This window comes from Scardinius erythrophthalmus (assembly GCF_964197995.2).
Source record: "Scardinius erythrophthalmus genome assembly, chromosome: 3".
In the NCBI taxonomy this organism is placed as follows: Eukaryota; Metazoa; Chordata; class Actinopteri; order Cypriniformes; family Leuciscidae; genus Scardinius; species Scardinius erythrophthalmus.
Window position 1 is genome coordinate 34167755 of NC_138223.1, and position 14108 is coordinate 34181862.

The following is a 14108-nucleotide window of genomic DNA, read 5'->3' on the forward strand; positions in this document are numbered from 1 at the left end:
ACCACCATTCATTTCAGTTTATAGGCTGTCATATGAGACCAAACATGGCATAGTAACATATTAGAACACACTAGTAAATAAACAGTATGTAGTTGAAAGCATATGTCCTGTGAAGCAAATGGTACAGACGTGTCATTGAGGTGCAGACGACTCTGTCTCTCCCGACAGAACCATCCTGTGCCTGGAGTGTCCCAACAGTCCTCAGTCAGCACATTGATGAAATCCCTTGCACTAGATAGTGAAGGGAGTGGATTGGAATCCACTGCCGCTTCAATGTATGTGTAATGAGTGATTATAATCAAGGTATTAATCAATACTTTTCCTTCTAAAAATCAAATGAGTTGAATGACTTCTCTGGAGATTTTACTTTGTTATAGATGTTACAGTGTGATTACTGAAATGTTCTTTTCATGTATTCTTTAATGTCTGTATTTGATATATGAATGCAGTAACAGTGCTTGCCTATTTATCCCAGCTTCCAGAAATGAAATAGGGACTGGTTTTGTGTTTGAGAAAGGTCTTCAACATGTTAAAACACATAGGGGTCATTGAAGTCTATAGTTTAAGGGACCATTTGTCATTTAAAGCCTATACTTTCCATTTAGAATAAATTGTCCTGTCCTGAGAGAAAGAACTTGTTATCTTGATGTTTTGAGACGAGACTCCTGTTCATAGTTAAAGCCTGGCCATATTCAACCTTGGAAAAGATGTGTGTTGGGTGTGTGTGTTAGTCTTCTTGCTTCCAGGTTAAGGAACCACTGGCATTATTGGAGATTGACTGAGTTGTTGTTCGGGACATGCTGGCACCCAGCCACCCAAATCTGTGACCTGGAAGGTCACGACGTGCCTAACTTCAGGGTCCGAGTGTCAGCGGCATAATCTATGGAGATATGCTTCTGTCTATCTGTATATGTGTGGAAAAAATTACTATGTTTATCAATTTCTTAGCCAATGAGAATCATTCAACCTGTAAGCAATGACGTAGCTTAGACCTTGGAAATGGTATAACTGCTGTGATCTTTGTAACTGTAAGCGGGGCGGCCTACGAACTCCTGTGTGAGTCTTGAAGCTGACTTCTGCTGATGAAACTGCAAACTATCTTCAGTAAAACTTTTTGAAGTACTAGGGCAGTAAAGAGTTCTGCCCATATTTGCTCAGCCATACAATAAAATAAAATTACCGATGATGCAACACATAACAATGAATAAGGCATTGCCAGTTGGCTCTAGATGTCTGAGAAAATAAAACATACAGAGAACATGTAATATGAATAATAAACAGTAAGAAAAACAGTCATGTTGGCAGAAACTGCAGTATTTTACTTCAGAACAATGGTAGGCCTTTTTATATGTCTATATCCATTGTGTTATGAAGGCCATTTAAATTGAGCAAGTACAATGTTTACCCTATAATATAAAACTACATCACTATAACATTGTATGCATATATTCAAGACTCAAGTATAAATGTTTTTTGGTTTGAGGCAGTTGTTGTTTAATTCCAGCTAACAGTACTTTGAAAATATCCTAAGCAAATGCAGAAAAGAGGCTATATAAAAATCACTAAAACAGCACATTAATACATTTGAATTCACTAACATGCATATTAAATAGTAATGTGTACATGTGTTAAATGTATTATGTGTGTGTGTGTGTGTGTGTGTGTGTGTGTGTGTGTGTGTGTGTGTGTGTGTGTGTGTGTGTGTGTGTGTGTGTACATATAGTACATATGTAGATCATGGCTTTTTTAAGGCTGACTGTTGGATGGATAAAGTGAAAGTGGTAGCTTTAGTGTCACCTTCAAGGGATAGTTAGTTTACCCAAAACATGAAAATTCTGTCATTTACTCTCCCTCATGTCATTTCAAACCTGTATGCAGTTCTTTCTTCTGTGGAACCCCAAGATATTTTGAAGAATGATGAAACCAAACAGTATTGATGCCCATTAACTTTCATTGCATAGACCAAAAAAAAAAAAATATATATATATATATATATATATATGTGTGTGTGTGTGTGTGTGTGTGTGTGTGTGTGTGTGTGTGTTCAAAATATCTTCTTTTATTTTCTAGTCATGCAGATTTGGAATGACATGAGGGGTGAGTAGATGATAACAGAATTTACATTTTTGGGGTAAACCGTCCCGTTGAAAGTGAGCTTCAGAAAAGGCCATTACATGCCTGCCAGTTTGTCTGGATATTGCATTGCTGCTTCAATATGCACACCTTTCAGCAATGGGTGTCGTTGGAAGCTCATTTAGAAGGCAAATCCTTATATTTTTGTCCCTGTAGCATGAGAATAATATGTAAACATTTGGCTGACAATCTGGTGGTAGCTTTCTAACTGTAAAATATATATCATTGGTATCATTCAACAGCTTCTTTCCTACTACTAAACACCAAGACAGTGACATTAAGAGGTAGGAAAAAATAGCAGTAGCAGTTTTTAAGTCCTATTAATTCTCCAGACAGAAATTATTATTATTGTTTACAGTGATAATTCAGGATGTTGGAGTATCTAAAGGAAGTTGCTGCCAGAAGACTTTCCTTTGTTTATGTCAAACTGGGCACTAGATTCACCGGAGTTAAGGATATTCATGGAAACGTTGGTCATAGCAGACTGGTGAGACTAGAAAAAGAGGGGTAAGAGAGTGAGACACAGAGAGTCAGTGGGCTCATTTTAAGCAATTTTGGGCACATTTTCTGCATTATATTTAATTTCTTATATTAATTTCTCACAATGAATGCAGACATTACAAAAAGGCTGTCATAGAAGGAATGGACAGTTTCAGGAACATTTGAGTATTGTACACTTAGAAACAACGCTGCAAGATGTCACCAAAACGTTTACTCACAAGTAGGGGGGGGGGGGGACAATAAAACTATCATTACCCGTTTAATGATTTTGCAGACTGTGACAAAAAGTGTAAGCTTTACCTCAGATTGAGGTGTGAGCAGTGGTGCGGTGGGAGGCGGTTCATTCATCTTAAACCCTGCGGCTTCAGGCCCAGGAGGAGCGCTGTACATCACTGGCGTATAGTTCTGAGGACACAGAGTGTAAACATGTTCAAAAATATACACAAACAAGCACATGCACACTAAGAGTGACTTAATGTGCATACTTTTTTTTTTCAAAGGGACGTTTATAAAAGCTACTTATATGGCCTTATTAAACTATGGCCTAATCCTGGCTTAACTAATTAGTGTTGCTTTTTGTCTTCTACATATTCACTTGCAAACTTTTTAGTAAAAATAAGCAAACAGAAATGTTAACATGCAGGATGAAAAAAATAAAATAAAACTGCAACATATGTTGGATGTACCACAGGTGCAGATGGGTTGTACTGGGTTGGAGGGGCATTCCACTGTGGAGGCTGAGCGGGGGGAACTCCAGGTCCAAAGTCAGGAGGATAGACAGGGTTTTGAGGCACATGACTGACGCCCTTAAAAAGAGAACATGCACAAAACTATTTTTTTCTTTTTTTCTTTTTTTTTATTTTTTAGTTTAGAGTGCACATATAACCCTCACTTAAAAAAAGAAAAAAAAAATATATATATATATATAAGAATATATATATATTCTTTTCAGCAAGGAAAAGAAGTACATCAATTTTGGCATTAAGTTTTGTGTGGTATACTGGTGCCTCATGCAAACTAGCCTAATAAGCATGGAATTCATGTTGGTTTAAGGTGTACCAGCATATCTTGAATTTTGGCATGAAAGGGATAGTTCACCCAAAAATGAAAATTAACCCATTTACTCACCCTCAAGCCATCCTAGGTATATATGACATCCTTCTTTCAGACGAAAATTGATGTTTTAAAAATTTATATTTTTCTTACACGAACGCATTGCTTCACTTCAGAAGGCCTTTATTAACCCCCTCAGAGCCGTTTCGTGCACTTTTATCATGGATGGATACACTCTGATGGACTTCCAAGAAAATATACCCATTGCGCCCATTATAAAGCTTGGAAGAGCCGGGGTATTTTTTAATATAACTCTGATTGTATTCGTCTGAAAGAAGGATGTCATATACACAGGGTTGGGGAGTAACGGAATACATGTAACGGTGTTATGTAATCAGGAGACAAAAATCCAGTAACTGTAATCCGTTACAGTTACGTCAAAAAACGTAGTAATCAGATTATAGTTACATTTGAAGGGGGAATACTTTCAGGATTACAATGGTTCCTGGTTCTGTTGCCAGTAATGACTCAAGTGTGCCACACGCTGGTGCATGTGCAAATAACAGCTGTCTACAAACTCCTCAGATGCAGATTGAATCACTGCGGCTAGTAGAAACGATGCTGCCTGCGGGTAAAATCGCTTTTAATTCATGGAAATTCGGCTGCTATTTTGTAGAAATTAGGAGAGTAATTTTTTAGTACCCAAAATGTCCTTTCTTAATCTTTTCTCACGTAACGGGATGTTCGCTGTCTAGGTAACGTAGGGGAACTCCCACTGCCAACGCCCCAAGTTCAGTCAGGCAAATTAAGAAAGATCACGGCTTTAGTCAACATGTAGGCCTATTTTAAAATAAACTTATATGTAAATTGTGTAAAAAATGTAAATGTTCTGTTTTTATTTTTTAGCTAAAAATTAGTTAAAATTAAAACAAAATAATCTGTAATACCATACATTAGCCACTGGATAAGTAAACCTCCCAAGCCTGCATATACACCTAGGATGGCTTCAGGGTGAGTAAATCATGGGCTAATTGTCTTTTTTGTTTGAACTAGCCCTTTAAGTTTGCATGCCTATTCTGGTCCACCAGCTAAACCAGCTTATAAAGGTCTGTTCACACAGAACACATTTTTGCATTCCACAGCGCTGCTTTTCCATTATTTTTCTAGGTAATCAAGCACTTTGAGTAAAATAAAGTTTTGCTATAAAAAAGTTACTGCTTCCTTAGGATGATCTGCTTGTGTTGTAACATTCTTTATTTGTCCCTTTGGATAAAATGATCTGTTAAATTAATAAAAGTAAATGTAAATCTCTGTCTACAGTATGTGAACTCACAGGGTTTGGAGAAATAGCAGGTTGTCCGCTCCACTCTGTTGGTGGAGGATAATGAATCTGTCCTTGATCTGGATGAGGCGGATAACCAGCGATGTTTCCCTTTGGTCAGAAACCATAAACCATTCATATTCATTACAATGTACAGCAGCTACAGGGACTAAAATCTATAAATGTTGCTTGGCATATGATCCTGTTAAAAAATAATAATACATGTTTTTTGTTTTGTTTTTTTTGTACGGTGGCTGAGACAGCTCAACGCGCTGCAACTGAAGAAAAACGCACTGCAAATTACACATTACCTGGCCAGGGCCTCCAGGACCTATAGGACCCACAGGATTGATCACTGTGTTGCTGCAAGGTATGGACACTGGTACAGTATTGTTGGACTCCACTGTTTGTGATTTGGTGGTCCGGCAACAATTGCAGATTCTTTTTCGGCAGCAGAAGCAGCAGATTCCAGTGGGAATGCCAAGCAGCAGTAGAGCTAAAAAACCCTCACCAGCGTTACGTTCATGATGATCTACATGAAACGTTTGAAGAGATGAGACAAGAAAAAACATAATAGTGGTTACTAATGCATGCATCATAAATCTCTAGAATAATCCTGCAAAACAAAGACACAGGAATACATTTTTTATACTAATAGTACTGTTCCTGTGATGGCAAAACTGAACTTTCAGCATCAGTACTTCAGTCTTCAGTGTCATAGGATCCTTCAGAAATCATATAATCATATAATTAATCAATAGCAATCGTATAATCAATATAATCATATAATCATATAATAATAATATAACTTTAAACTAATTTAACCTTCAAACTTCTTCAAACTTTCTGGTCCGGCTTTCTCAAGCCAACTTAAAGTTTGTCTCGACTTTTTAATCATCTAATAAGCCTATTTGGTGATCAAGAAACTTTTTTAATGTTACAATGTTGAAAACAGTTGTCCTCAATATTTTTGTGGAAACAGATTTATTTCAGTATTCTTTAATATTTATTTACATTTACATTGAATAATTTAGCAGACGCTTGTATCCAAAGCGACTTACAAATGAAGAGAGCAATAGAACCAGTCAAATCAACAACATAGGGCAACAAAATGCAAATGCCGTGACCCAACTAGTCTAGGGCAGCACATTTTTTTTATATATTAGATAAAGAACAGTAGAAATGTTGGCAAAAAAAAGTTTTTTTGAAAAAGAAAGCGCAGTTTCTTGAAAATGGCTAAAGACTCAGCAGCTCAGGCTGAACCCGAGCTAGGAACAGTCAAGGTAAACGTCTGTGAAAATATTTTTGTGCCTCTTTGAGATGGCACCACGAGGCCCCATTCACTTGTAGAATGCAAGTTTTCGGATGGCACGTAGGTCTAAAGTAATGAGTTAAGGTATAGGGGTGCAGAGCCAGTAGTTGTTCAGTAGGCAAACATCAGTGCCTTGAATTTGATGGTTTTGCGAGCGGCAATTGGCAACCAGTGCAATTTTATGAGGAGAGGTGTGACGTGCGCTCTTTTTGACTCATTAAAGACCTCTCTTGCTGCAGCATTCTGGTTCAGTTGCAGGGGTTTGACAGTGGATGCTGGAAGGCCTGCCAAGAGAACATTACAATAGTCCAGTCTGGATAGAACAAGAGCTTGGACAAGGAGTTGTGTATGTTCTGATAGGAAGGGCCTGATCCTTCTAATGTTGTATAAGTCAGATCTGCAGGACTGGGCAGTTCTAGTAATGTGGTCTGTGAAGTTTAACTGATCGTCAATCACAACTCTAAGGTTCCTGGCTGTCCTGGATGGAGGTATGGTTGACAAACCCAGCCGAATGGAGAAGTTGTGATGAAGTGCTGGGTTGGTCGAGACCACAAGAAGCTCTGTCTTTGTAAGGTTGAGTTGGAGGTGGTGGTCCTTCATCCACCAAGAAATGTCTGTCAGGCAAGCCGAGATAAGAGCATCTACCTTCGGATCATCTGGTTGGAATGAGAGGTTGTGTGTCCTTATAGCAATGATAGGAAGAAAACATGTTTCTGAATGACAGACCATAGTGATGACATGTAGATGGAGAAGAGGTCCAAGCTCTGAGCCTTGAGACATCCAAGTAGCTAGACGTTGCGATGTAGATACCTCACCCTTCCATAGCCTCTTTCACACAGAGATTCCGGAAAATACACGAATAAAGTGACCCGGGATTTGACCCGGGTTCGTTTGATTTTGGTTTATTCACACTGCTTGTGATTTTCTGGAATCAGAGTGTGTTCACACACAACCCGTAAAAATCCCGTAAAGACACGTGACATCGATGTGACTTCTAATGTCTCAGCAGCGTCTTAAGTTTGCTTATGAGCTGCGATTTCTCTCTTGTGCGAAACCACACCTGTGCATTTTTTTTCTCTGATTCGATCATAAACTTGCGCATTATTTATCATTTCACAGCTGGCGAACGATCCCGGCTTCAGCGTCATCAGTGACACGGCATTATTATGGCTTTTGTTCACACAGCGCGCGTTTCGGGATTGAACACAGCAATGTTAAGGTCCCCAACCCGGCATCGATGCCGGCATCAATCCCGGGTCATGTTTGCGTTCACACAGAAGGCGTTCCGTCAATTTCCCGTCAATTTGCCGGGATCATCGTGCTGTGTGAAAGGGGGCCTCATGACACCCTGAAGGACCTAACTGAGAGGTAAGTCTTGAATCACTGGAGTGCTATTCCTGAGATGCTTTTCAACTTGAAGGTTGACAGGAGGATGTGGTGGTTAATGTTGTGGTTTCTTTCTTGTGCAAAATCACTTCTCAGAGATCTTTGATGTCAGAATCTTATTTTCCAATCAGACTGGTAGTGTAGAAGATTTTATTATTTAGAAAATAAGTAATTTAGCTATATATTTGTACACTATTATTTCCTCTGTGTGACTTTGGTTTGACTTTTGAAAGCCTGAAAAAAGGCCTGGAATGTTGCAGCAGAGAATTCTGCTGAATAGCAGCTATTCTAGTACGTCACATGGTACAAGACCTTTACCCAAAAATCTGGAGCTATCTTCTGCAGAAGATACCCGGCTTCGTCGTAAAATAAAGTCTAATTTTTCAGGCATCAAAGATCTCTGAGAAGTGATTTCACAAAAGAGAGAAACCACAACAGTAGTTGTCCAGGAGGTTGTTCTGTGCAAGAAAGGTCGATACTTAGTTGAACACGACTTTTGCCACTGATGGTTGTTATTTTATATATGAAGAATGTGGCAAAGTGAGAAGGAAGAAAAGGTTTTGAAAGAGGATAGGCGGGACACGGGAGGGTGAGAGTCATTGTAGATTACGTCGAAAGGTGACCTGTGGAGGAGTGTGTGTTGTGCCATGAGCCAATGAGCTCTATTTGAATGAATTCAATTTGAATTAGAAATCTTTTGTATCATTATAAATGTCTTTACTGTCATTTTAATGCATAAGTGCAGAATAAAATTGGTCTTTCAAGGTTACAAAGCTCAAAGTCCACTCCAAAGGGAGATATTTTATTTAACAGAATCCACTTAAACTACAACGAAAGACTTGTTTGGACTACAACACGTTTTTTCAAGGCTTTGTGAAGTCACAATGTTACTCATTTAAATAATCCCTGCCCACGGAATACGCAATAAAAGGGGATGAGGCCTGGTTGAGCTGCATTAGAGAAGACTATGTGATCGCTATGTCAAAGAGACACTGCTTTTTCTACCCCGTTTCCAAAACTCATTTGTTTGACCTTCCAAAAGCTGAGGAACTTAAGGGTGGTTTAAATTTATTTTAATCACTGTTCCTAAACAATTTAACCCCAACGTTTATCTGTGTGTGGCACATTTTACGGATAACAGCTTCCAGAACCACAATGCAGACAATGCACAAAAGCTTCTACTGAAATGGAGCAGTTCCCAATTTCCCAGTTTCCCCTTTAACACAAGTACCCAGTAGTGAGCTAAACCTGACAAAAATAAATCCTTTTGGGGACGTCCTCATTTGTAAAAACGTCATAAAAATAAAGTAAAAGCGTTTTTTTTTTTTTTTTGTAAAAATGCAGAAAGTTTTCTGGTACAGTTATAGTATTTATTACTAGCTGCAAATTACAAAACTATGGAAGTCTATGCACTGTCCCCATTTAAATAGTAAAAGTAAAAAGTGTGTGTGTGTGTGTGTGTGTGTGTGTGTGTGTGTGTGTGTGTGTGTGTGTGTGTGTGTGTGTGTGTACAAATTTAAAATATACTGAAGAAAGTCTTTTCTTACCCACTAGTAACATTGTGTTGTTTGAGACAAGTCTGCCTTTATAATCGGTGAGCTCGTATCTGCCCAAATCTGACACATTGACATTGAGAACCTGGATCATTTCGCTGGTCACTTTAAGTCGGTTGATATAGTCTGGATATTTCTTGCCCACTGGAACTCCATTCTCCACCAGGATGACAGATGAATAATTGCTGTAAAACCAAAGCGTGGCATCACTCTGCTTGAGTCCTAGCAGTGGTATAGTCAGTCTTTCACCTGCTATACGGTCAATGATTTCCCTGTTGGCTGAAAAAAAAAACCAGTGAGGATATGTGGACCGTCACAGAGATATTATTCTGAGATAGAGGTTTAAATTACTACTCACTGTTGACCTTCACTGTATAACTGGAGATGGTTGAACCAAAGTGATTGCGCAGGGTGTAGGTTCCCTCGTCGTCAAACGTAACTTGTCTGATTATGAAAGACCAGCCATGACTAGCGCTGTTCACTTGGCCTTTACTGGGTTTATTTACAGAGAGGCTTCTATTATCCCAGATAGTTAAGTGATCTCTCTCATCAGCAGAGGTAAAATCCAACTTCGCTGTCCTTTCAGGAAGATCCAGAAACAACTGACGTCCATGGATTAGATCCTTTCGAGATATTGCTGAGACTGGCACTGAGGGAGACAATTTTTGTTTTGTTGTTTCATATTCTAGAGATGTTGTTTAGAATTACAAGATGAGTAGGAGTTCTTTAGAACTGCTGGGCAATTAGAATCATGTATATACTGCTTTTTTGTCTAATACTGTATGTCAACGCATGACATGATTCAACTGTGATTCTAAAGAACTAAATTTACATGTACTTGCAGAATCATCTTCAGTAAGATTAAGCAAATGTTGTCATACCTGCACAAATAGCAGCTGCTAGGAAGGTCCAAACACTCAGCATCTGTTTGAGAAATGGTCTATTAATATTGCAGATAGATTCTGAACACATATTACATTAAAACAATAACCTTATTGTTTTCACCAGAGTTCTAGAAACAAGCATATTGTCTTAAACTGGTTAAAACAGCTTTTGGGCCTGCGGTATCATATTTGATGCAGGCCTCTAAATTATCAACATGATCGAAACTTTGTTGAAAAACCTGTTGTACACAATCTTCTGCATGCCTTCTGCCCTCTGATTGATGATTTATAATTTCTAGCAAGTACAAAGATTTGTAGTATTTCAAAAAATGTCCACCTTCAGGTCAAGGAACATGTATAAATCTTTAATGATTTTTTATAAAGTAAACGTACAACATTTAAATTGTTATTTATATTTCAAGATGAGCATTTACTGGACTGAAAGTTTATTTGATTACATCCATACATAATTTTTAGAAAAATCATGTTAAGGTGTATGAAATTTGATACAAATTCCAAAAATGTTATCACATTACCCCACTGACTTCCATAGTATGGGGAAAAAAATACTATGGACGTCAATGGGGCCCATCATCTGTTTGGTTACCGACATTCTTCAAAATATCTTCTTTTGTGTTCAGCAGAAGAAAGAAATTCATACAGGTTTGGAACAACTTGGGGGTGATTCAATTATGACAGAATTCTCATTTTTGGCTGAACTATCCCTTTAAGTTGTCACGGTTTTGTTTTTGGGTTTGTTCACGTCATGTTACCTTGTCTGTCATGTGATCCCTTGTAAGTTATGTGATCCTGCCATGTGTTCCCTTGTCTGATGTGTCATGTTGTCATTGGTTCATTGTTTCATTGTTCACAGGTGTCCCTTGTCTAGTCATTAGTCTTGTGTGTATTTAAGCCCTCATGTTTGCCATGTGTCTTTGCCAAGTATTGTTACCTGTAAACCACTGTTGTGAGTCCTTTTCATGTTTTTGTTTCATGTTTATAATAAATTGCACTTGGGTTCTCATTTACACTTGCCGCCAGTGGATCACTTATTACAGAATACTTGAACCTCCAACAATGAACCCAGCGGTTGCCCTTCTAAACCTACGCCAGGGGAATCTTCTCATGGAAATGTATGTGGAGGAATTTTGTGAACTGTGTGAATTTAATGGTGTGGCTCTCAAGGACATTTTTCGTTTTGGGCTGAACAATCCAGTGCGGTCCCAATTGCCAGGGGGGAAAATAAATTTTTCCCTGGCCCAGTATATTGACTATGCCCTTTTATTAAGTGGCTCAACTTTTACTGTGGGATTGGAGGACAAGAAGCCCCGCAACCCTACAGTACTTGCCAAGCCTGAGCCTCTTCACGTCATGCCTGCCAAGCCTGAGTCTCTTCACGTCATGCCTGCCAAGCCTGAGCCTCTTCACGTCATGCCTGCCAAGCCTGAGCCTCTTCACGTCATGCCTGCCAAGCCTGAGCCTCTTCACATCATGCCTGCCAAGCCTGAGCCTCTTCACGTCATGCCTGCCAAGCCTGAGCCTCTTCACGTCATGCCTGCCAAGCCTGAGCCTCTTCACATCATGCCTGCCAAGCCTGAGCCTCTTCACGTCATGCCTGCCAAGCCTGAGCCTCTTCACGTCATGCCTGCCAAGCCTGAGCCTCTTCACGTCATGCCTGCCAAGCCTGAGCCTCTTCACATCATGCCTGCCAAGCCTAAGCCTCTTCACGTCATGCCTGCCAAGCCTGAGCCTCTTCACGTCATGCCTGCCAAGCCTGAGCCTCTTCACGTCATGCCTGCCAAGCCTGAGCCTCTTCACGTCATGCCTGCCAAGCCTGAGCCTCTTCACGTCATGCCTGCCAAGCCTGAGCCTCTTCACGTCATGCCTGCCAAGCCTGAGCCTCTTCACGTCATGCCTGCCAAGCCTGAGCCTCTTCACGTCATGCCTGCCAAGCCTGAGCCTCTTCACGTCATGCCTGCCAAGCCTGAGCCTCTTCACGTCATGCCTGCCAAGCCTGAGCCTCTTCACGTCATGCCTGCCAAGCCTGAGCCTCTTCACATCATGCCTGCCAAGCCTGAGCCTCTTCACGTCATGCCTGCCAAGCCTGAGCCTCTTCACGTCATGCCTGCCAAGCCTGAGCCTCTTCACGTCATGCCTGCCAAGCCTGAGCCTCTTCACGTCATGCCTGCCAAGCCTGAGCCTCTTCACATCATGCCTGCCAAGCCTGAGCCTCTTCACGTCATGCCTGCCAAGCCTGAGTCTCTTCACGTCATTTCTGTCACGGTTTTGTTTTTGGGTTTGTTCACATCATGTTTCCTTGTCTGTCATGTGATCCCTTGTAAGTCATGTGATCCTGCCATGTGTTCCCTTGTCTGATGTGTCATGTCATTGTGTAATTGTGATTGTCAAAACATTTGGTAACTAAATAGAATTTTATGAAGTTTAGTGACAACATGTTACAATGTTTACATTGTACAATGACTGGTAGGATACAGTTTTTATTATTGCTTGACAAAAAATTCAAGATTTCAATTCCATTCTTGTGATTTGATTCCGATTTTGATTCAATATTGACTAATTTGGATATGTTTATTTAAAATTTAATTTAAAAAAAAATTATCTCACATAATGCTGTAAACATAGAGGGCCCAATCTGCTGGTATTATTAAAGGTTAAAAATAACAAATTAAATTAAATATAATGCAGTTTTTGTTATAACAATTATTTAGTGCTGGGCGGTTTACCAGTTCATACCGAATACCGGTGTTTATTTTTGTTACGATATGAATTTTTAATATACCGCAATACCGGTGTATGTCGCTTTAATCGGAACGCGGCGCTGCGCGACACAGTCTCACCCCTCATTTACAACACACGTCTGCGGCGCATTACAGCTGCGACAAGGTTTTATTCCGTTCTCCACGCGGTGCGTCAAAATAGACTAGGCGTCTATATTTAGCGAAGCGGCGCGGAGAGCCGCTTCTGGGAAGCTTCGATCTGAAACACAAGCATTGACTAGAATGGGCACGAGACGTGTGGGGGTGAGAGTGTCTTTTTTTCTCGCGGCGTGCGTGTTTTTATACTGTATTAACGTATCTGAAGTGAACTAACGGTCTTTAGAAAAGTTTATTTGTTATTACGATTGAATCTTTCTTTATCTTTCCTGATAAAGCAGTGTTTATGAGCGTTGCTGCTTTGTGTACAGCCGTTACCGGGGAAACCACTGTTTATGCCGCTCCTAAAGCGCGTCCTGCTGGCACCTCTTTGTAAACAGCCTTGCAAACCCCTATTATTAATATTAGTGTGGATTTTTTCTATAATATTCACTTATGACAATAAAATAGGGCATTATAAGTAAATATACTCCAGTATTTCCTCTCTCACTCAGTAGAAAATGTGGTTAACACCCATCATGCTTAAAAAAAAAAAAACCGGTAAAAACCGTGAAACCGGTATAATTTAGAAAAAAACCGTGATGTTGATTTTTGGTCAAACCGCCCAGCACTACAATTATTTAATGACATAAGTTAAAATATAATAAATATGTAATATAGAGCTCAGCAAAATCTCCTCTCTAGCTATTTTTTCTATTCAGTTAACATGGTCATTAAATGGCTTTCCTGAGGTAAATGTAACGTTATGTGACATGACATGTTCTCCTGCTGTTATATATTGACCTCTTTCAGTGGTTGAAAAACACTAATTGGTCGATATTATGTATACTTTCGGTAAGTTGTACTGCATCTTTAAATAAAAAAGTAACAGATGATCGGTTCACGTGCACTTGAACTGAGGCGCTCAGCGATCTGTCACGTCACATTTACGAGCGCCAAACGTACTTTTGTCTGAATTTCGTAATAAAATTGACGAATTCTAAGAGCTGAGAATTAGTTTAATATTAAAAGTAGTTACCTCTTTGCTCTGCAATTTTTCTGTGCATGAGAAACTGGATGTGTGGCGTGAGA

General features: G+C 39.6%; 1 protein-coding gene across 1 annotated transcript in view; it reads right to left on the bottom strand.

The window, feature by feature from the left end:
• Positions 1 to 2395: 2395 nt before the first annotated feature.
• Positions 2396 to 14108, bottom strand: part of LOC308687580 (uncharacterized protein) — a 31284-nt gene continuing 19571 nt past the window's right edge. The window contains exons 2-9 of the mRNA XM_081360209.1: positions 10141 to 10183; positions 9618 to 9908; positions 9254 to 9538; positions 5320 to 5540; positions 5021 to 5119; positions 3321 to 3440; positions 2935 to 3039; positions 2396 to 2626 (exon numbers count right to left, since the gene is read on the bottom strand). Of these exons, the coding sequence (XP_081216335.1) occupies positions 2516 to 2626; positions 2935 to 3039; positions 3321 to 3440; positions 5021 to 5119; positions 5320 to 5540; positions 9254 to 9538; positions 9618 to 9908; positions 10141 to 10183 (1275 nt within the window). The 3' untranslated portion in view covers positions 2396 to 2515. The remainder of the gene's footprint in view (positions 2627 to 2934; positions 3040 to 3320; positions 3441 to 5020; positions 5120 to 5319; positions 5541 to 9253; positions 9539 to 9617; positions 9909 to 10140; positions 10184 to 14108) is intronic.